Genomic DNA, 24,253 nt, shown 5'->3' with positions numbered 1-24,253 from the left:
CCTTTGGTCTTGGAGGATGGGGTTCCGGTGCTCCTGGTCTGGGTGGTATTGCTTTCTATCCCTGTACTCCCTTCCTTCCATTGCTATCCTCTGATTAAGGGTCATCTGGCCATGTCTTGCCCTTGTCCCTTGTGGGTGGTTGCCCTCTTTGTTGGGGTGGCTTGGGGTTGACACTACTCTGAGTGGTGTTAGTCACCGTTTCTTTCCAATTTTTCTGCTCTTCTCACACTGTTCCCATGCTTCTACAGTTTATCTGGTGGTTCCGCGTTGAAAAGTTCTCCAGAGTAAACTGACGTAGGCGCCCCGGGACGGGTCTTATGTGACCTTGCTGACGTCACGTACACGGACGACGCCTGGGCGAAAAAAGTTTCCAGATCCAGTCTCACGCCTGGGAGTAATTCTACGTGAAGAAATCTGCCGTTAGAATCGTCTCTACCAGATAAATCGTTACTGAAGGTAAGTAACTCGTACATCAGGTCCGCAGGGATGGGCATTTCACCCTTTCAGTCCTGCAAGACTTTGTAGTCTGGTAATTTGTCTCCAGCCCACCGCGTATGGTATGGCTTGGGTAGGTATTCAAAGGTAAGGAATCTGCAGCTAGAATTCTATCAGATGAACAAGTTACTTTGGCACCCCTGCTATTCTCCCTCTTTATTAATCAAATAGCTAAAATTTTAAATAATATTCAGGCAGATGCTCCAAAAATTGAGGATACAGTGGTATCTGTCGTGTTATATGCTGACGACGCTGTTTTAATCTCCCGCACCCCCCTAGGCCGCCATTGACTTGTTAATGAATTTACAAATTTTATTAAGGATAGGAAACTTTTAATTAATAAATCAAAGACTTATACTATGGCCTGTGAGAAGAAGAAGATATTAAGGCCATTTTTTCTTGAGGGATCATAAATAGAAGCCGTTACATCTTTTTCTTACCTCGGTGTCACCTTTGAACAAAATGGCAAATGGGTTTGTGAACAAGAAAATATTTGGCACAAAATGATAAGGAATACAAATGGTATTTTCCGTTTTGCTAGCAAACAAGGGGAACAAAGACTACAAGATATGGTAACAATATACAATGCCAGATGTGTTTCCTCAGCTTTGTATGGAGCCGGTATGTGGGGCCATTCATCCACAGCCCAACTTAAAAAAAAAATGAAAATCGTTTTTTAAAACGACTACTGTGCGTCCCGGTCTCGGCTTCTATTGACTTGATCCATCAAGAAACCGGCCTGAACTATATTCCGGATCTAACGGCCTTACGCCCATTGCTTTTATGGCGTTCGATCTGGTATAAGAGCGAGACAGAGTTTACTCAAAAAATAGTTAAAGATTGTCTTAAATTAGAGCATGCCTCTCGCATCCCATGGCTTAATTATAATATATATTGGTATAGCACATTGTTTGATTTTAATATTTTAAAGGTAACCGAATATATAATCCCCTTTACAAAGAAGGAAATTAAGGATTCCTTCTTGTTATATAAAAGGGAAGAGCCTTTAAAAACAACTAGGACCCAAAAAACTGTTGTGTTTTATAGGCAACTTGAACTCAAAAGTGGTTTTCAGGCTTATTTGTCCGATGTATCTAGATCTTCACATCGCTTTGTTTTAACACGCCTGAGGCTGGAGATCGTACACCACTTGGTATCCTTCCCTGAAATAGGAGAGAGATCTACTATGTTATGCCCATGTGATAACATCTCTAGCCAGAGTTGCCGTCTTTTTTTACCCTTTTGTAAATTTTATTAATTTTTAAGGAAATTTTACTTGAAGCCTATCCTTTTAAAAAATAATGTTCGTACAACAATGGATGCAATGAATTTAATATGTGCCCTTGAAACTACAGATATTTGTTTTCGGGTTGCATTTTATATATACTGAAATGTAGAACAACAAGGAAATCGATAATACTATAACCATTATAACAAGCAGTTTTGCCGATTTTCTAATAAAGCACAAGACACTTTATCATGGGGTGGAAATGTTTACTATGTATTATAAGAACTCAGACGTCTACTCAGGCACATGTCACTTTAACGAATAATGGCCAAGGCATTAGTTTAAACATCCTTTAGTACTATGCATTTTACTGTAATATTCTTTTTTAATTATTGCTACTAGTTTGTACGTGAAAGTTTGAACTATTTGAGTATTTATTACATAATGTTGTCTCGTCGGTGTATCACAATGTGGGTTAATATACGGAATGTGCAGTCAAACCTTTTTAATTGAGTAGGGTAACTGATATACTTGAATTATGTTGATTTTATGTTAAATGTCATTGAATGTATTTTTCTTTCATTATTATTTTTGCTTTTATGGTTGTGTCATGCAAACCGAATAAAGCCTTCTAAACTGAAACTGAAGTTACTTACCTTAGGTAATGAAATATCTGGTAGAGACAATATCTATCTGCAGACTCCTTACAGACCCACCCATGTCTCCCCACGGACATGTTTTGTAGAGCTAGGGTTGATCCTTCTTTTCAGTGCCCTAGTTTGGACACATACTGGTCAGTCAAATTTATGGCTCTGCGCTTCTGGCATGGAAAGTCATGAGAAGAAAGTGACGTCTGCGCACCTGGGTTGTGCATATATAGGTGACAGTGACATCCTATCCGCACTGACAACTTCATGTGGAGCTAAATTGAACCACTGATCGTACGGAGGTGTACTGCCCATGCAAAGGTTTCCGGATCCAGTCTGATGCCTGGGAAATTCAAAGGTAAGGAGTCTGCAGCTAGGTATTGTCTCCACCAGATATGCTACTGATGGTAAGCAACTTGTTTGTCCGGACCAGTCTATGGAGTTTGTTTACCATTGAGATATAAAAGTTTATATACAGCAAGGCAATCCGAATAATCCGGGGGCAGAATGAGAAGTTCACCTACATGAAGCCCATTCAAAAGCATGTGTATATTAAGTGAGAGAAAATTGCTTTGCTCAGCAAATAAATAAGAGTTACAAACGAAAAATGCCAATGTACACAGATGAAGTAATGCAGAAGAGACCTCTCTACACATTCAGGTTTTGTATATGGTATTGATATTAAAATGACATTAAAAAGGTGTTTTAAAACAAAAATAAAGAGCTGCCTGTTGAGGAATACATTTGTAAAGTAACTCACTATCTAATGTTACTAGGATATTTTCAGACTAGAACATCAAGTCTTTGACAGTATATATGAAATCCATGATGTCCCTATTTTTATGATCTGAGATGGCTCCATGTGGCTATCAGGCTGCTGCTGTCCTTCATCCAAGTCTGGGTATCCGTCATTAGACGAGGTTTTTTCACCTGATGTTTGAAGCCTCTGCAGTTGAAACTGACTGATTCTTAGCATCTATTGGCTGCAGATACACATGCTCTGCATACAACTGCCATCTAGTGTTGGACCCGAACTCTGTAAGTTGTTTTTCCTTGAAGAAGTTTTATGATCAGCGTTGTGTGTTTTCTCCTCCCCCTTGAGGTATGGTGCATGTTCCACTGCTCCTTTGTTAAAAAGTTTTATTCGCCATTCGGCTTGGACAGACTGTGTTGGAGACTGACTTAGTATGTGGTGCCCACTTATTCAAGTGGTGCATCTTGCACTAATCCAGGCAACCCTTATCGTGATTTTCGTGGCCTTAGACAGCCATAGAAAGCTTTTAAAGTGATCGCTGTGGAGAGCAGCCTTCAGGCTAATCTTGAAAGAGTGTTAAGCTGTTTTCTTACCAGTTTAATCTGTAGTGTAGTTAGACGAAAGGAAACCACACGTGTTTAGCAAAGAACAAATTTATACAACACAATCTCACTATCACATTGTTAGTTCTTCTACCCGGAGATATCCACACAATACACAAGAATACTTAAAAAGCAACCAGGTACGTAGCACAAAATACTGTGGTCTCCAGCGGGAGACCAAACCCTATACTAAAAGTGGAATGCAAAATGCAAAGGCCAACAGGACTTGGACCAATAGACCCAGAGGAGTGGGGTACAAAAGGAATCACCCAAGGTAAGTGCCCAGAAACCCCAAGGGGCTGTGTGCAGACTGGAAACACAGCTGTGCGCCCAATGGAAATCAATAAAGAAGTTGTGGTTGCAGTTTTGAAGGAGCATTCCCAGAGGACCCCGAGGAAACCCTGTGGAAGACAGACGTTTGGAGAGCCACCCTACCCGTGGATGCCTCGCAAACCAGGTTACCTACACCAGGGAAGACGGATGCATAGGGTTGAAGAGACAATGGAACATGTCGTAGACAACAACTTTGAAGAAGATGCCTCTGGAGAAGATTATGAAAGAGTTTGGTGGATTCGGGAAGTGAAGAACCTGCAAGCATAGGGGACATAAACTAGGCCACTCTGTCCACTCAGGAGGCACGGGGGCACAATGCCCATCAATTTTGGAGTTTCTGAAGAGTCTACAGTGACCTTGTCACGGCAGCTGTGAAGAGCAGGTGACGCTTAAGAAGACCAGGAGCCGTACATGAGCTGTACCACATAGGTGACTAGGTGGTCGGTGACAGGCGGAAGCATCAACAAGCCTTGTTAGCCTCAACTGGTATGAAACACCAAACGAGCAACGTTGGGACCAGCAATGTCGAAGGGACTCACCAACAGCAGGAGAGTCCAGAGTAGGCCCAAGCAAGCAGGGGAGCCCACTGAAGCAAGAGAAGACCCTTAGGAGGACCCACGGGCCGAAGGCACAGGAGTCGCAAGAGAACCTTGAGCAGCTCTCCAAAGATGGAGGTGCGGTGCAGTGGATGCAGTGAGGATGCTGGTCTTGGATGGAATAGGTGCTAGAGGCTGGAGCTTCTTGTAGCCTGAAGATCTCTGGAGTTCAGTGCCAACAAGCCTTGAAAATGCTATTCGTCGTGGTGCACAGGGGTTTGGTCACAGCGGTTCCGACGAAGGATACTGACCTGAAAATCTCAGAGAGGACAGGTCAGGCCTCAAGATAGTTGCAGACCCACCACCTGTGTTGCTGAGCCTCGGAAAGACCGTAGGACGACCGGGGCAACAGACTGGGCAGCTTTGTTGCGCTTTAGGTCAAAAACACACTGACACCAAGCAAAAAGTGGGGGTAACCATGAAAGCAGATACTACTTTCCTACAGACCGTGTCAGAGCTTCTCAGCATTAGATGCCCACTTGGATTACCGTCAAGCAAATACGTGACATGAAAATCCAGTAGACGAGTCCCACTGATCCTAGGCTTTGGGGACCAATTACCTGACACCCAAAGCACACATACTAGTCAAGAATGACCTTCTCCAAGTGATGGAGATTAAGTAAGACCTCTTGCAACGGTGCAGTGCCAAATATGCACACTCTGACACAAAGTGTGTGTACTTTGTGCCTACTCGAGACCAAAAAGAAGACTAATGCGCATCTTGTTAATTGTTCAGAAAGAAAAATCAGACCCGTACAGATCAAAGCCTGGCACACACCAAGGAACTGGCAGCTGAGGCGGAGTTCTCACATGACAGTGATATGGAATGCGAGGCAAGTGCTTGCTAAGAGGTGGGGTGGTCTTCACCAATCCTCCACTACGTCTCTTCCCTGGGGAAGAACATGCTCCTGTACTCGTTAGAGGGGTCCACATCGCCGAGGCTGATCCACGTATCTGTGCCGAGGACCAAGATAAGGCCTTGTACCTCAGGACTGTTGACCCCCTTGCAAAGAAGATCTTTGCAAGGGCCATGGTGCGCCACAGCCCTCCTGCTCAGGCCAACACCGTGGGCATGCCTCGGAGCCAAGAAGGTACGAGAGCATTCATGATTCCCATTCGGGCAGCAAGGCCACAGCATGGGGACGGTTCCGGGACTACGCCCGGACCAAAGCACCAACTGAGCCATCGGCACCAAAGCATTAGCTGGCATCGGCAGACGCATAAGCAGCGAATGATGCCAAGCAGACTGCTACCCCAAGAAAATCACCAGATCTGAAGAAATGCTCTGACGCCTCAGAATCGAATGTCCTCGGTTCCTAGGTCTGAAGAACAACATGGACACTCTTCTGACCAGAAGAAAAGTCTCACCTCTGGTGTACCAAAGCCACACAGTATCTGAGGGCACACCACCACCTCAAAAGAAACAAAAGATTTGTACACAGAGTGAGTGAATAACAAGGCATTGTCTTTGAAGGACTGCAACAGTTTATGCAGGAAAAACGTAAAGAACATGCCAAGAGACCGTTTCAGGAACTATCTTTGCCACAACCTCTAGCAAAAACAGGGCCAAAGAGCACAGGGCCACAGTTCTTATGTCTCTCAGCTCCTCGGGCACCACACACTTTCCCTCTCCACAAGAGGAGGAAGAGGGATAGATACAGGACACAGATTCCCAAGGAACACAGTACGCCCACCATACCCTTAACCCATGGCATGATTGTTATGTGGTCCTGCCAGACCCAGACATGGAGCATCCAGTACCTACTAAGGCATCCCCACCAGATGACGCATCCTCATACCAAAGTGTCATTCAAAGAGGGCTGGAGTACCACAAGCTCCCCATGCACACTACAGACTGACTTCCTAGTGGAAACACTTTCACGCACAAGACTACACAATTTAATATCTGCCAATGATTGGATTCTCCCTCAACGTATCCAAAGACCTTTTCAAGGACCCAGTCAAATCCAGGCTCCTAATTCCTTGCATAGAGAAGAAATACATGCCATCTCCAACTGACCGTATCAATATATGGTAATATCCCCCAGCAGATTCCCTTGTTGTTACCACAGTGAGAAAAAGAGCTGCAGCACAAGGCACTGGAGAGGGCGCCTCCTAGACAAAGAAAGTAAACAAATTGATGCAGTAGGCAAAAGAGTAGCAGCAGGGCACGCAAACCACTGGGAGACCACCAATTCAATTGGCCTACTCTCTCGATACAATGAGGCTACCTGGGATGAGATGCCACGACCTGAAGCGACATCTCCTAGATTAATACAAAAAACAAGAAGACCTGGTAAATGAGGGGAAGCCGATATCACATGCAACAATCAAATGTGCATTAGACTGCGCTAACACTGATGCAATAAATAAATCATGCTCCGTAGACATTTGTGGCTACTCATTTCTCCAGTATTGAATCTTTCATAGATTCTCATGCTTGAATTTTCCCTGTTGTCATGGTGGGAGTCCATGGTATTTAAAATAAGCAGTACTAAAAAGTACATTGAACGAACATAGAGAAGCAAGTGACATTGTTAACCAATCCACTTTGTTTTAATAGACACAAATTTCAGCCAATCAGAGGCTGGACCTAGGAATACTTCTCTGCAGAGCCACCATACCTCAGATTTCTAACTGCATGTCATGTGTGAGGGAGTCTCCCTGAGCTCTACTCAGTTGCTACAGTTGGTGAACTTTAGACCCCTTTTTCCTCTCAAGGATTTATTTGGGTTCAACATTAAGTTACTGTGTTTTACCTTTATTATCTCAGAAGGATCTAATAAACTGCTTTTCAAGACATTCAGGTCTTGTGGAAAAACAAGACTATTTTCTGAGGATCATCGTAACGAGTGCCTATATTATTTACATCCTAACTATACACCCAAGGATTAGAAGCACTGCAGAACTATTTCTGCAGGCAGAAACTTTTAAGTACGTGGAAGTCAGACTACTTCTATGGCTCCAAAAGAAAAATTCCAGATTCCAATCTGGTTCAAACGATGATGAGGGTCCTAGTAGAGCGAAAACGCAAAATTGAGGGCTCTACCTCATCCATGAAAGACTCTGAAATACTGTAGGCTGTGGAAAAGTCAAAATCAGAAAACATAGCCTCTAAGTGCTCCTCTAAAGGTTCTGGGCAGAAGAAATCATCCACCTCATCCTCTGTTGTGCCCATCACTCCTCAGATAAGAGCCCCATCAACGATAGTGAGACTGTCGATGGACCCATTCAGGACAGTGGCATCAACGACAACTTCATCGAAGGCTACTCCTTCTACATCTGTGAGGACATTCACTGAAACAACTATGGCTGCTTCGTCGATGAGGGACGCGACCACCACTACTTCATCGACAACAGTTTTTTAGACCCGTCTCTGAAACCAGTGTCAAAGATTGTGACTGTTGTCAAGAAGATCTCTTTGACGTTGAGACGCAAAAAGGCATACTCTAATGTTAAGGGCTTTAATATACTATAGTGACAGAACAAAAACGTTTAGGAAAATCAAGCAATTATTTGTTACATTCTCACCTCTGCACACTAGGATAAAAACAAACATTTTGAATTTCTAAATGGATAGTCAAATGCATTTAAACTGGTGATGCTAAAGCTAAAAGACTTTGACCTGTTCAACCCCCCCACCTCCCACCTCACCCTCCCAGGGGACACCCAACTCGTAAAATAGAGACCTCTACGCCATTTCTGGGGAAAATACTCAATGCTTACATTTGCAAAACGGCAACATGATCAACACCACACACTTTCACAAAGCATAACTGTATGGATGTATTAGCACGCCAACAATCCAGTGTTGGACAAGCAGTGCTACATACTCTTTTCAAACAACTGCAACCCCTGGTGGCTAGCCACTGCTTTGGGAAATGGACTGCTTTACATTCAATGCTAAGCATGTGTACCTACATCTACACAGGCCTCGAACGAATTATGTTACTTACCCTGTAATCCTCTGTTCTTGGAATGTACTGCTGTAGATTCACTTGAGCCCACTCATCTAGCCAGATGCCTGTGTAGGTCACAGTTTACTTTTCTATCGCAATTTGCGATTCCTCAAATGCAATGCTAGAAGCACTTTCAAATAGTAATTTCGCTATTTGGGACCGCATATTACAGACAAATCAAACTTTTCTGTAATTTGCAAAAACTACGAAAAATTCACTAAAATGCATTTTTTTTAAAGTTTTAGGTTACACACACCCTTGGGGCATATGTGCGCAACATGGGTACACATCACAATTTCAGGGGTGCAACAGGGTGTAATTTTGACACCCTTGAAATTGCGCATGCAATTTCCCATTCGTTCCTACGGGCCTATAGGCCCATAGGAATGAATGGGATATCATTCCTTAATTGCTACTCGCAATTAAGGAATTTGTAGGAATCACAATTTTTGTAGCGATTCCTACATGCAAAGGGTTGGACTTGGCCTTTTTTGGCAGGTTCATCCCTAAACTTTTTGCCTCAAGCCTCTGACATAGTGTTGGTGATTTTAGGCCTCTGCGCAATTAAGCAAGGGGGCCCAGTGTAAAGTGCATGTGCTCTGAGAGCGGGTGGTGAGATGGGCCTGCCTTCCAATAGGAATGCACGGGGATATGTGTGTCCATGGTAATTCCTGACATGAGGAGAGTGCAGGGTCAAGTTTAGTATGTGCGAACTCGTGTGTATAAATGCTGCGCAATAGTGTGCGCAGATTTATTGTGGTTATTTTAGAAATGCCACTTTTAGAAGTTGGCATTTCTGTGTGCTGTGTGATGTGAATTGCATGTCTGGCATTGTGATTGACAGGGGCTGGATGGTGTGGTTGGCTCCAGGAGCCAGGATGAGTCTGCCCAGTGGTGAATAGGGAGATCTGCATGTAGAGGGAAGGGAGGAATTTCACCTGGGACCTAAACAGGGCTGTGACTTCCCTCCACAATGCTGGCTCCACCCCCTGTGGTGCTTCTGATGTCCCTGGCCTGTCCTGTGAAAGGGCGAGAGGAGCTGAGCAAAACAAAGTGCTCCAAAGCTCCCCAGAACCATTTGTATCTGGGTCTCCCATGCCCTACACGTTCGAGGCATGTGGGCTGCTGAATTCATATCTGTGCATAGATCGCCGCCTAGTGTTGGGTCCGGATGATTGCACATTGTTGTCCTGGAAGAGTCTTCGAAGTATCACGAGATAGGTGGCTCCTCCCCTGGACTACAGTGCGCATGGGCATCGCCTCCATCCCCAGATTGTTTTTTTCCGCCATTGGGTTCGGATGTGTTTCGGTTCCCTCTGTCGGAATCGATAGTTGTTTAACTTTCCTAACTTGAGACCAAAAGGTCTTTAGGCTTGGCGACGGTATTGTTTTCGTTCGGGTTTGTCTGTTCTTCAGCTCCGAACTCTTGCTGCCCTTCCGCGTGCTGTCGGCGCGGACGGGCCTACACGACGCTCCAGACATGGAACGAACTCCGTTTAAGAGGTGCCCGGTGTGCACCTCAAAGTATTCACACATCGACGTGCACCCAGTGTGCAACAAATGTTTGTCGCCGGACCATGATGAGGCCAGGTGTATGGCCTGCTCAAAGTTCCGGTGTAAGAAGACGCTCAAGCTTCGTCGGGCCGCTAGACTCCAGGCCCAGTTATCGGCGCCCCCGCCAGACAACATCTTCGAAGAAGACGTTGGAGACGACAATGTTTTTCAAGTTTCGGACTCTAGCCCGGCGTCGGAGGAAGAAAACTACGACGCGGGAGACGAGGAGTTTGATGAAGTCGTCGGTGAGGTAGGGGACGACGATGGGGCCATTGCCACCGTGGAGGATAGCTCAGAGGAGGAGCATCCTCAAACTGACTCAGGGGTCAACCCCCACTATACGGCCCAGGTCGAGGGATCGCCTTCGGGCCTTACCCAAGACCTCATTAATCGTCCCACGGCCTCGCCTCCGGGCCCGGCCACGGACATTTCTGATGCGCCACTACCGTTGAAGAAAACGAAAGTGAAGCCATCGGGGTCCACACCAACGGTTTCGAAACCGAAAGTGAAAGTCGCACTGGTGGGACAGAAAGCTCCAGAGGCCTCAACGTCTAAGAAATTCAAAATGGCCGACATCAAGAGCCACGCCAAGATGGCCGACCCGAAGACCCCGGTGTCGAAGCCGAAGGCGAAGACAACCGACGCGGCCGCGTCGGCGCCGAAGGTGGTCGGGGTCGATGACCCGAAAAAGGCTCCGAAGAAGCGTCAGGACGACTCCAAAGCTCTGGCTGCGCCGACTCCGGCCGTCAAAGCCAAGGATGGTGATGTGTCGGCTCCGAAGACCGTGCCTATCGCTGACCCGGCTCCGGACTCGGGAAAATCGCTCGAGCCGGTCCAGCCCTCCCCGGCCTTAACGAAAAAGGTCGTGGAGTCCCTGCAGCGGATTCGGAAGGACGCTGTGGCTCCCGAACCGAAGAATGTGGTGCCGAAGCCTACACCAAAGGCGCAGACACCTATCCACTTCACGCTGCCGCCGAAGACGACGCCGAAGGCTTTCGCTCCGAGGCATGGGGCCGGGGTGCCCTTGAAGGTGGTGTCAACGCCCAAGGCGTCATTGGTAGCACCAAAGCCTCGGCTCCAGCCTCTCGCAGATGAGGAGCGTCGAGAGGTTCTCATCGACGCCAACACCGGGAAGCTCTCTCTCCTTAAAAGGAAGATCACCACGGAGCCGGTGTTGGAACATTTTCGTATTCCACTCAAGAACAAAAAGGACTCTGCGGGGACTTCTGCCCCGATAGAGCCTGCATCTCCACATAATTTGGAACTTTCACCGACGCATTCTAACGCTGGGGAAGGTGACTGAGATGAGGAGGATGAGTACAATTATCCAGCGTACTCGGATCCAGAGGAGGTTCATGAACCGCAGCTTTTTGCAGCGAAGACTTCTCCAACAGAGGACTCTGCAGCCTTCAACGCTCTGATTGAGAGAGCTGCAGCTAATCATGATGTCGACCTACATACAGATCCTGTGGATGTCGATTTTCTGTTTGACACTTTCTCAGTGGCTGAAAAGTCAGTCAAGACATTGCCTATGCTCAAGGGAGTGCTGAAGCACGCGCCAGAGGTTTTCAGGGAGCCCACTCGGGCGCGAGTCATCAATCCTCGTATTGACAAAAAATACAAGGCAGTGCCCTCGGATCCAACGTACATCAAGGGACACTTGCCACTGGATTCTTTGGTTGTATCCAACACACGTAAGCGGGCGAATTCGCAGACCACGGGTGACGCTCCTCCCCCAGACAAAGAGTCAAAAATATTTGAAGCCTCAGGGAAACGAATTGCTGCGCAGGCAGCTAATATTTGGCGCATTTCAAACACGCAGGCCCTACTTGCACGCTACGATAGGGCGCACTACGACACCCTAGAAACACTTCTGCAGCACTTACCTGATCAGTACAAGGAGGCAGGTGAAATGTTGATTCAGGAGGGGAAGCTGATCACCAACGCTTCCATCAAATGTGCGCTGGACGTGGCTGATACCACCTCCAGGGCGATAAACACTAGCGTGTTGCTGCGGAGACATGCATGGCTTAGGATATCAGGCTTCAAACCAGATATACAGACAACCATCTTGAACCAAACAGTTAATCCGACCACCTGTTTGGCCCCGAGGTGGATGCGACCCTTGAAAAAATGAAGAAAGACACGGACACTGCTAAGTCTATGGGGGCCCTCCAGTCTCAGCAGTTTCGGGGTGGTTCCTTTCGCCGCTCCAATAACAGAGGCACCTCAAGGGGTCAGGCATCACAATCCACGCAGTACTATAAGAGCAACACCCAAACCTCATACACCAACAAAGGTAGAGGTGGTTACAGGGGCAACAACGTCAAAGGCAGGGGACGTGGAAACAACAGCTCCAGGTCCTCCTCCACCAACAAACAGTGACTCCTTGTCACTGCCCCCCGACCACACAACACCGGTCGGGGGGAGACTCCAGCAGTTCCTGCCCGCGTGGAAATCCATCACCACGGACAGGTGGGTCAAATCTCTTATCCAGTACGGTTACTGTCTGGAACTTACTTCCACTCCACCAAACATACCTCCAAGAAACCGTCCTATGTCCGGCGAGCACTTGCACTTGTTGCAGCAGGAAGTTCAAGTCCTGCTGCAAAAAGGGGCAATAGAGCTCGTTCCACTGCAAGAAAGGGGAACAGGAGTTTACTCTCTGTACTTTCTAATCCCCAAAAAGGACGGATCCCTCAGGCCCATCCTGGACCTCAGGCCCCTCAACTGGTACATTCTATCGGAGCACTTCCATATGCTCACGTTGCAGCAGGTCCTCCCTCTGCTTCAACAGGGGGACTTCCTGGCTACGCTGGATCTCAAGGATGCATACTTTCATATCCCCCTGCATCCTTCCCACAGGAAGTACCTCAGATTCACGATTCAAGACCAACACTACCAGTTCAGGGTTCTGCCGTTCGGGGTCACCACAGCGCCAAGAGTCTTTACAAAGTGCCTGGCGACTGTGGCGGCGCATCTACGACGCCAGAGCGTCCACGTCTATCCCTATCTGGACGACTGGCTCATTCAGGCAAAGTCAGAACAGCAGTGCGCCGACCACGTGTCCCGCACCATTCATCTCCTGCACGATCTGGGATTCTCGCTGAACTAACCAAAATCCCATCTCCAACCCGCCCATATACGGCAGTATCTGGGTGCGACAATAGACACTCTGGCAGCCACTGCGCAGCCAAATTCAGTGAGAATCACCAGTATCCAGACGCTGATCCAACGATTCAGACCTCAGCACTCGCTTCCAGCGAAGGTGTTCATGCAGTTGATAGGCATGATGGCCTCCTGCATCTCCATCGTCCCGCACGCAAGACTACATATGCGTCCGCTTCAGGAGTGCCTAGCACGTCAGTGGACTCAGGCTCATGGGCAACTGACAGACCTAGTGTTGGTGAGCGGTCGGGCATACAACTCTCTGCATTGGTGGAATCCACAAAACCTTTGCAGGGGCCGACCGTTCCAAGAGCCTGTGCCACAGATTATCCTGACAACGGACGCTTCTCTCCAGGGATGGGGAGCGCATGTACTCCACTACACAGTGCAGGGACTATGGACACTACAGCAAAGGAAGATGCACATCAACTTCATGGCCTTGAAGGCATTCAAAGTACATCTGTGCAACAAGGTCGTGTTGATCCGGACGGACAACATGACGGCCATGTACTACATTCAGAAGCAGGGGGGCACACACTCTCCGCAGCTGTCTCATCTGGCTCAGAGCATGTGGAAGTGGGCCATTCAGAGGAACATCTTCCTCATGGCGGAGCATCTCCCGGGCAAGGACAACCAGATGGCGGACCTGCTCAGCAGGCACAGCCACCAAATGCACGAGTGGGAGATACAACCATCAGTACTCCAACCGTACTTCCAAAGGTGGGGTCATCCAGAGATAGACCTGTTCGCCACAAAGGAGAACGCAAAATGCCAAAGCTTCGCCGCCAGGTTCCCACACCCGCAATCGCAGGGCAATGCGATGTGGATGAACTGGTCAGGCAGATTTGCGTACGCTTTTCCCCCAGCACCTCTGATACCGCTGGTGGCACGCAAACTCAGGCAGCACTCGATGACTCTCATCCTGGTTGCTCCAACGTGGGCTCGCCAACCATGGTGCACCACGTTTCTGGAACTCTCCGTGGTACCGCATCAAAGGCTTCATCTCACACCCAGCCTTCTGACGCAGAGCCATGGCGACATTCAGCACCCAGATCCGCAACAGCTCAACCTGGCGATCTGGCTCCTGAAGTCCTAGAGTTTGGCTACCTCAATCTTCCCCCCGATTGCATGGACATCATTCGGGAGGCAAGGAAGCCCACTACTAGAGCTTGTTATGCGGCTAAATGGAAGCGGTTTGTCATTTACTGTGTAAACCACGATATTGACCCGCTAGATGCTTCCATTCAGAACATCATTTGTTACCTGTTCCACCTGTACCAATGCAATTTGGCGTATTCTTCCATTCGCATTCACTTGTCTGCAATGGCAGCATACCTCCAGAATAGGCAACACCTATCACTTTTTAAGGTCCCTGCTATCAAGGCTTTTCTGGAAGGACTCAAAAGGGTCATTCCACCACGGACACCACCAGCTCCGGAATGGAACCTCAATGTGGTTCTTACAAGGCTGATGGGTCCTCCCTTTGAGCCACTGCACTCTTGTGAGCTTCAGTTTTTGACTTGGAAGGTGGCTTTCTTAGTAGCAATTACATCGCTACGGAGGGTTAGTGAGTTGCAGGCGCTCACCATCCAAGAACCTTTCTTCCAAGTACACGCTAACAGGGTGGTGCTCCGCACTAACCCTAAATTCTTACCCAAGGTTGTATCTCAATTCCACATGAACCAGAAAATTGAGTTGCCAGTGTTTTTTCAAAACCCAGAGTCGCTGGGGGAGCGGATGCTCCACACCCTTGACGTAAAGAGAGCCTTAATGTACTGCATTGACAGGACAAAGGATTTTCGTAAGAACAAGCAACTTTTCGTTGCATTTGCCTCACACCACAAGGGAAACGCTATCTCCAAAGCTGGTATCGCTAGGTGGATCGGGAAATGCATTCAGATCTGTTACGCTAAGGCTAAACGCACTCTCACAATTCCACCAAGAGCCCACTCCACCAGAAAGTTGGGGGCCTCTATGGCTTTCCTAGGTAACATTCCCTTAGAAGATATTTGTAGAGCAGCCACATGGTCTACCACACGTACTTTTACTAAACATTACTGTGTAGACGTGCACTCCAAACAGCAGGCAGCTGTTGGTCAGGCTGTTCTCAAAACACTTTTTCAGACTGCTGCAGCTGGCACGGGCGGCCGCCAATAGTGGGAGGACTGCTATGTATTCTATGCACAGATATGAATTCAGCAGCCCACATGCCTCGAACTGCAAATGCTACTTACCAGTATGCATCTGTTCTTGGCATGTAGGGCTGCTGACATTCATATCGCCCACCCTCCTCCCCGGCGCCTGTAGCAGCTGCAGTATTCATATATATATATATATATATATATATATATGCTCATAGCATGGTCATCACTCACATACTTCACTCCATCTCTGCCAATGGCTAAAAACAATCTGGGGATGGAGGCGATGCCCATGCGCACTGTAGTCCAGGGGAGGAGCCACCTATCTCGTGATACTTCGAAGACTCTTCCAGGACAACAATGTGCAATCATCCGGACCCAACACTAGGCGGCGATCTATGCACAGATATGAATGTCAGCAGCCCTACATGCCAAGAACAGATGCATACTGGTAAGTAGCATTTGCATTTTAAAACAAAGGGGAATGGTGTATAAAAGAAGGGGCTGTGACCCCATGAAATTTTTCGTGCCTTTGGATCTTGATTCCTGCTGGGCGTGCTGCTATCTGAAAGAAACACGTTAGTTAGATTCCTTACCTTAAAATATCCGCAGGTGTCAGACTCCCAGACTGGATCTGGAAACTTTTCGTCATCAGTACCCCTGCGGGTCGTCTGTGGCTCCGCGTCCGTCGTCTGCGTCATGATCGCCCGGGATGACATCGCCCTCGCGCGCTGACGTCAGTTCTGTTCTTCTTTTTTCCGCGCCAGCAAGCGCAGATCCGGGAAGAGCTAGTACCCTTAGTCACTTTTTGACAAATTTTTTGGGGGTCTTTTTGACACCTGTCACCGTCTGATGTCGGTAACCGAACCCCACCCCCGGTGTCTCTACTGCCTGGGGGCCGACCACGACGACAAGTCATGCCCCAACTGTCAGCCCTTGACTTCGAAAGCTAGGCGGGAGCAGTCCCGTAAGCTTCTCGAGGTCTGGTAGTTGGCTCCACGCCACTCGAGGGACCGGTCGCGGAGCCATCACCGTTTGTCGGGCTCCAAGTCCTCGCATTCAGGTAAGTCGAGGCACTCAAAGAAGAAGTCGAAGAAGCTGCATCGCTCTTCTGACTCCCCTCGCCGGTTACGCAACTCGGTCGAGGGTTCGGGTGGCACCGGAGCCGCAGGAGTAACATCCAGCCCCACACCCTCTGGTCCCTGGGCTCAATGCGACGCCGGGCGAGATTTGAGACTTCCTTGTGGCCATGAGGACTCTTTCTCCCCTCGAGACCTGCTGGCGCCTCTTCGGGCCCTGCAGGTCCGACTGAGGGCCCTAGCGTACCGGCGGCTTCGGTGCTGTCGGCGACTTCGGTCCCAGCGCTGCAGGACCCCCCCCGGGATCCAGGCCTTGATCCCGGTCGACACAGTCGACCTCACGACTCCTCTGCTGGCGCCGACCTCTATGGTGTCACTCCCGATGCCGTCCCCGGTTTCAGCCCCGGTCGGGGTCGGCGTCAGAGTAGTGCCGCTCTGCGCCGTTTCCGGCGTCGGTGGGTGAGCAAATCATCTATGACCCGGCTCTATCCTTTATTGCTGTTTATCAGGACACGGATGAAGGGAAGGGGTCTGAGGACTCTGGCACAGCAGTGCCAGTTAGTCAGGACTGGGCAGATGAGCTGGGGGAGGCCAGTGGTCTTGACACATCGCCTGACACTGGTTTCATCTCTCCTCCCTCCGTGGCTATGGAGGAGGGTGCTACATATGGTGTGGTGATGCGCAGGGCAGCCATGGCCTTGGCTCTTGAGCTCCCTGCTGTGGCCGTGAGGACTAATCTCCTCACCGAGGTGCTTCAACCACCAGTAAGCTCTTCGGAGCCTATGCTGCCATTCAGCGAGGCCCTCAAAGACATTCTTATGGGCACTTGGTCCAAGCCCTCCACAGTGCCCCCTGTGGATCGGAACATGGCCTGACGCCGGCTCCGGGCGACTCCTGCATTCTGTCCGTACACCCTACCCCTGAGAGTCTGGTGATCCAGGCCTCCACGTCCCAGACCGCATTCCTGACCACTCCCCTGGATCGGGAATCCAAAAGGCTTGATCAGTTTGGGAAGAAACTGTTCTGCTCAGTCAGTTTGGGGTTGCGGTCCATTAATACCGCATGCCTTTTGGGCCGTTACACCCACTATCTGTGGGATACGGTAGCGGACGTGCTACCCCAGTGTCCGGAGGAGGCCCAGGCACGGCTCGTCCAGGCTCTTTCTGAGGGGCGGGACGCAGCACGTTATTCCATCAGATGTGGACTTGATACCACGGACTCGCTAGGCAGAGCGATTTCCACGACGATGGCGATCCGTCGCCACGCCTGGCAGAGGTTCGCCAATTTTTCGAGGGATGTCCTTCTATGGCCGTTGGCTATTTGGCGACAAAGTAGACAGTGCGTTTGAGCGTTTCAAGGACTCCAGGTCCAGGGCCAAGTCCTTGGGCATTGGGCCAGCACCAGCAGACTTCTGCTTTTCGCCCCCTTTCGTGGGCAAGGAAGGGGCACCCCCACACGTTCGTCTAGCCACAAGCCGCAGACTCAACCTCAACACGGTCGTGGTAACCGCCGTGGCGGTGCAGTGGGACAGAGGCCCGGTTAGTCCACATCCACTCCCATAGTATCCGCCTCAAAGCCATCCTATTCTGAGCTTTAAGGCCCATTCAACGCCAGTAGGGGGCAGGGTTCTCCATCACCTACTCCACTGGCGTACCATCACTGCAAATCCTCCAAAGGGGCTACTCCCTCCCCTTCGAGGCGACCCCTCCAGCCATGCCACCGCCGTACCACCGAATGTCGGGGGATCACTTGCAACTTCTGCAGGAGGAAGTTACGGCCCTCTTGGCCAAGGGGGCCATTGAGCGAGTTCCTGGTCCAGAAGTAGGACGTGGTTCCTACTCCCCCTACTTTCTGCTTCCCAAGAAGGGCAAATGGGGCCTGCGTCCTATCTTGGACCTCCGGAGCGCCAACGGCTCCCTCCAGAAGGAGAAGTTCAAGATGCTGACTTTAGCTCAGGTCCTGGCTGCCCTGGAGACTGGATGGTTGCGTTGAACTTGCAGGACGCATATTTCCACATCTCCGTTCTGCCGGCTTACTGGCGCTACCTGCCGTTCACGGTAGGCCACAAGCTTTTTCAGTTCACCGTGCTACCCTTCGGCCTCATCAACGCCCCTCGGGTGTTCACGAAATTGATGATGGTGGTTGCAGCTCATCTGCGCAGATTAGGGGTTCCAGTCCCCTATCTCGACGAATGATTGAAGGCGGGCTCGCCCCAGACAGTCTTCTCCCACCTCCAGACTAAAGCCGATCTGCTGCACTCGCTGGGGTTCTCCATCAACGTGCTGAAGTCACACTTGAGTCCCTCTCAGAATCACCTCTTCATCGGTGCGGTTCTGGACTCTGCACAGTTTCGGGTTTATCCTCCCGAGCAGCGGGTTCGGGATATTCAGGCTCAGATTCCCATCTTTCAGCCGTTATCCAGAGTTTCGATCAGGCTGATGCTGGGGCTCCTGTGGCTGATGGCCTCCTGCATCCTGCTGGTACATCACGCCAGGTGGCGGATGCAGGCTCTGCAGTGGGACCTGAAGTTCCAGTGGGCACAGCATCAGGGCAACCTGTCCGACCATGTCCTGATCTCAGAGAGCACTGCGAATCAGCTGCTGTGGTGGCTCACGGACCGCGATTGGGTCAGTGGCAGATCCCTCGCCCTTCCCCAACCAGAGCACACAGTGGTGACAGATGCGTCCCTCCTGGAATAGGGGGGCTACAGGGGAGAGGCGGAGATCAGAGGCCTCTGGTCTCTGGCTCCCAGCTCTACATCAACCTTCTGGAGCTGCTGGCGATCCGGCTTGCACTGAAGGCATTCCTTCCCTCTGTCCGTGGAAGTGTAGTGCAGGTGTTCACGGACAACACCACCGCCATGTGGTGGGCACTATCAAGTGCTATCTCTCTGCCATTTCTGCCTTCTTGAGGCTACCGGATCAGCCTTCTCTTTTCAAGTCCCCTGTTGTAAATAGGTTCTTGAAAGGCAACACGCACATATTCCCTTCTGTTCCTTTCGTGATGCCTCAGTGTGACTTGAACCTGGTTCTTACTTATTTGATGTGCGCTCCCTTTGAGCCACTTCATAATTGTCCTCTTAGTCTTCTGACTCTCAAAACTGCTTTCCTGATTGCCATCACCTCTGCCAGAAGAGCGAGTGAGCTCCAGGCTCTTTCATCTAAGCCTCCTTTCCTCTCATTCCATCTGGACAAGGTGGTTATGAGGACTCGTCCTTCTTTTCTGCCTTTCACATCGGCCAGTCCATTACCATGCCCACCTTCCTTCTGCCTCCGCATCCCTTGAAAGAGGAAGAGAGGCTCCACCGTCTGGACCCATAAACGTACGCTCCCCTTTTACCTCAACCGCACACAACAGTTCCGGGTGGACGACCAACTCTTTGTTGGCTACGTGGGGTCGTTTTGTGCATCATGGTCTGTTATTCCTTGGCTAAAAGGGAACCTCCTGTGGGGCTGCGTGCCCATTCTACTTGGGCCACGGCAGCTTCTGGGCCCTGGGTCGGGGAGTACCTTTGCAGGACATTTGTCAGGCAGCTACGTGGGCCTTGCTGCACACGTTTGCAAGCACTACTGCAATCAAGTCTAGAGAGATGGCTTATTTGGCTGTTCCGTTCTGCAGGACTTCCTGGTGTTATCTTGGTTCGCAAGCTCACCACCGGGGTTGGTATTGCTGGGGTATCTATTCTAAGGTAAGAAATCTAACTAACGTGTTTCTTTCAGATGAACAAGTTACTTACCTTTGGTAACGATATATCTGTAGGAAACAGTTAGTTAGATTCCTTATGGCCTCACCCATCCTCCCCGTTCTGAGAACCGATATCTAGGGTTAAGGTATCTCCCTTTAAGCGCCCTAGTTTCATGGCACCAGTGTCGGTTTCTTATATTGCTCTCCTGGCGCGGAAAGCTATGTACAGAACTGATGTCAGTGCGCGAGGGCGGCGTCTAAGTACTCCGACGTCATCCCGGCAATCACGACGCCGACTGACGCGGAGCCACAGACGACTCCTACCGACGCGCAGTGGTACTGCTGACGAAAACTTTCCAGATCCAAACTGACGCTTGGGGATATTCTAAGGTAAGGAATCTAACTAGCTAATGTTTCTTACAGATATATCGTTACCGAAGGTAGGTAACTTGTTCGTTGGGGCCCAGGAGGACATGCCAGGAGGGCTGCCTCCCAGGGCCCAGCTATGCCCTGGAACCATTTGCTTGACGACTTTTAGCCCTGGGAGTGCTTGCTTTGTTTTAAGAGCGCCTGGCTCTTTCAACAGACTGGTCGCGCTTTGTTTTACTTTTTCGTAGGGGAGGGAGAGCCTGGGGGTTGAGCAGCGCTGAGCTGCAGGCCTTGCTGAGGGAATCCCCCTCGTAGGGATTCCCCCCTCCTTGTGAGCTTTTGCAGGTGCCCACACCGCTTATTTTTTATATATTTCACTAGCGGGTGCCCACCCCGCCTTTTTCTTTAATTACGGGTGCCCACCCCGCTTATGGCTGCTCATTTATATATATTTTAATTGTGCGGGTGCCCACCCTGCGACTTTGCCTTATGGATTGAGCTGGTGCCCACCTCGCTTCTATATGTTTTATTGGAGGGAGTCTACCCCTCATTGTGCCCACTGAGAAGAAATCACCGCTGCGGCCCTCGCGGCCAGGGCGGAAGTCAGGCAGCGATGTGCCTGGCAGCGGGCGGGATTTCCGGTTTTGCGAAGGAAGTCCCGCGCACGCCGCCGCCTCAGAAGCCGCCCGGAGTGAAGGAGATGGTGCCTTCCTGTGCGGGGCTCCCATGGCTGAGGGAGAGCCCCGCGGGCGCCAGCAAGTGATGACTGAAGGCGGAGGGGGCTTGAGGCACATTGCCGGTGCCTGCCTTCACTGCATGCGAAGAGAGGAGAGCAGAGTCCTCCCTGAAGAGTGTCCTGCGTCGTGCAGAATAAGGCTGCCCCAGAGCCTGCCTTCTAACAGTTAGGTTCCCTGCATCGCATGGAGAGCCAGGTGAGTGGGGGCTTCTCCGTTGGGTGTTCCTCAGATTCCGAGCGGCCCGACTGGCAGCGGGCCGCTCCAACGTTTTGGCCACCATTTGTCTTAAAAGTCCCAGTGTGGTGTTTGGGGGCACAATTTGTTTACCGCTCCAACAGGGCAGGCAAGTTTTTTGCTCATAGAGCCTAAGTGGCTCCTACGATGGGGCCGAATTGTTTGAGCCCTGTGTGACTCCAACCTGACTATTGGACAGAGGTGCCCAGGCCCATAGCCGCATTTCCCCCAGCTGCCCTGCTCGCAGAGGGCAGCTGCACCTCATGGGCAGAATGATTTAAAGCGCCAGTGCTCTCCATGTGGACATGTGTATTTTTAGATCTCGTTTGGCACATTTATTTCAAGGGCCATTGAGAGTCCATGCCGCATTTTAACTTTTCCAGCTGCCCAGAAAGTAGTGGGCAGCTGCACCGTTTAGGTTTTTCTTTCTTTTAGGGGACATGTTGAGGTAGGAGTGAGAGGCACTCCTTCACCCCCATCTTTTCCTTCACAGCTGCGCAGCACTTACTGCCAGCTTCAATGTTTAGGCTTGCGCGAAATGCGCACCATTGACTATAGCTGCATTGGCAGCGCGCCCTGACTCTTGGACATAGGGCATTTGAGCCCCTTAGAGATGGCCAGTTGGCCAGGGGGACTTTTAGGCTTGTAGGTCGCCAGGCCCTAGTGTGATTTATGTAGGTGCGAAGGAGATATCCTTCATGTACTGTTTATGTACCCTGATTTATACTTATAGATGTGATTTTATGATTGAGGTTGGTGCAGAATATATTTCTCGCCTTATGTGATACTGTGCATGATATGATTAATGTTAAAGGTTGATGCTGAGTACAGTGTCTGCCAGTGATTACTGGTTGTGCCCTGAGTTTATGATATATTCTTACTTTTACTATTTTTTACCAAGTGATGATTCTGACAGTGGCCCACGTGGCCCTGTCATGTGTAAATAATCCCCTGTAAATATTGCCCAGTGCCAGTTGGCACAGTGCATATTGTGTAATTACCATCTAAAGTGTTTTATGATAATATAAAGGCTATTTTTAAATGTAACCTTTTGTGGAGTTATTTTTGTGATGTTACTAGGATGTTGTTACTGTGTGTGTTGTGCAATTGCTTTACACATCGCCACCGGGATAAGCCTGACTGCTCGTGCCAAGCTACCAAGGGGGTGAGCAGGGGTTATCTTTGGCGTGTAACTCCCTTTCCCTGACTAGAGTGGTGGTCTCTGCCTGGCTTTGGCGCAGGCCTTAGCCAACTAGAGATTTCTATTTCTAACACATAGGCTTTTGCGATTTCTTACTAGCGAATCCATATTTTTCACTACTAAGGAATCGCAAATTACACATTTGATGCATGTGCCAGATAATCCTTACAAAATCTCCTGAGGATCTTTTTTGTTTTGGTGTCGATAAATTCATAAAAATATACTCTTTTAATACATTGGTATCCGATTTCGTGAGTGTTGAGTTTTTCTCTTCTTCAGTTGTTTGGTACTGTGTAAATGCTTTACATGTATTACTTTGTGGAAGACTGACTGCTCAGAAGAACAACTACCCAGGGTTGAGCTAAAGGTTTAACAGACTAAATCTGGCATGTCCTAAAGGGGGTGGTGAATTTCACAGTGGGGTTCACACAACCACATCATACAAAACACTGCTTTTCCTCATAATATGCTTTAATCACGCCATTTTGGGCGGGGTTTGTGTGGTATACTGTTAACCTACATGTCTGAAAAGTATTTTACTACAGCTTCCCTACCTAATTAGTGATGCACATACATTACAAGGCTTAGTGAACTGTAATTAAAGGTGCTGGGCTACATTCAGTTCTGGTGTCCATATTAATCTGGTGGAAATATGTCATTCTGAAAATTGGCACGTATGATGTGAAGTTTTTTTTATTTTAGGCAGACATTTGTGTAACTAATTTCTCAAAGGTTGATCTGATCAGCTGACACATACAGAATCAAATATTTTGAGAGATCGTCATGTAAATTCCAGCATTCTTCCTTTCCAGGTTTATAAGAAACTCGGTCAGACTCATTTAGCATTGATGAATTTTTCATGGGCAATGGATTTAGACCCCAAAGGTGCCAACAACCAGATTAAAGAAGCCATTGATAAACGGTACCTTCCTGATGACGAGGAACCAGTTACCCAGGAGGAGCAGGTCAGCGAGTGTTATCCCTACGAGTCAGGTATGCAGTTCTGCTTTCAAATTATTGACAATTGAAAGGGAACTGGCTTTGTTGGAGCAAATATAATGACATGTAATTAATTGAATATTTGGGTAGTTGTTAGTAGTACTATAAGGATTATAAGTTTTATTTAATGTTTGAATTTGTTCCTTGGTGGTTGATCCTCATTCAGGAACATTTAAATACGTGCAGTGCTTGGTTCCTTGTGTATAGTTAATGATGGATATTTCCTTGCCTTACAGATATGGATCTGGAGCTCTCGTCCTGTTTTCACCAACTGATTTAAATATTTTTGACAATTATTTTTTTGTTTTTAGCAGACTGGGTCATATGTCGCCTCCTAACTGACAATGCTATACTGATGATCCGATCCTGTGTGTGGTGTCTGGGACTGGATTACGATTCCTCCGATCTTTGCCCTGCTATCCGTGCACCCAAAGGCAATAGTGCAGCAGCAGGCCAAGCTGTTGGCTGTGCAG

At 49.0% G+C, this 24,253-nt stretch overlaps 1 protein-coding gene across 1 annotated transcript in view; it reads left to right on the top strand.

The window, feature by feature from the left end:
• The window catches only part of CDC27 (cell division cycle 27), a 533,340-nt gene that overhangs the window by 435,276 nt on the left and 73,811 nt on the right, over positions 1-24,253 (top strand). The window contains exon 8 of the mRNA XM_086950015.1: positions 23,594-23,774. Within this exon, the coding sequence (XP_086806141.1) occupies positions 23,594-23,774 (181 nt within the window). The remainder of the gene's footprint in view (positions 1-23,593; positions 23,775-24,253) is intronic.

Source organism: Lissotriton vulgaris, unplaced genomic scaffold, assembly GCF_964263255.1.
Source record: "Lissotriton vulgaris unplaced genomic scaffold, aLisVul1.2 SCAFFOLD_403, whole genome shotgun sequence".
In the NCBI taxonomy this organism is placed as follows: domain Eukaryota; kingdom Metazoa; phylum Chordata; class Amphibia; order Caudata; family Salamandridae; genus Lissotriton; species Lissotriton vulgaris.
The sequence above is the reverse complement of the archived record's forward strand: the minus strand, read 5'-3'. Positions and strand labels throughout refer to the sequence as shown.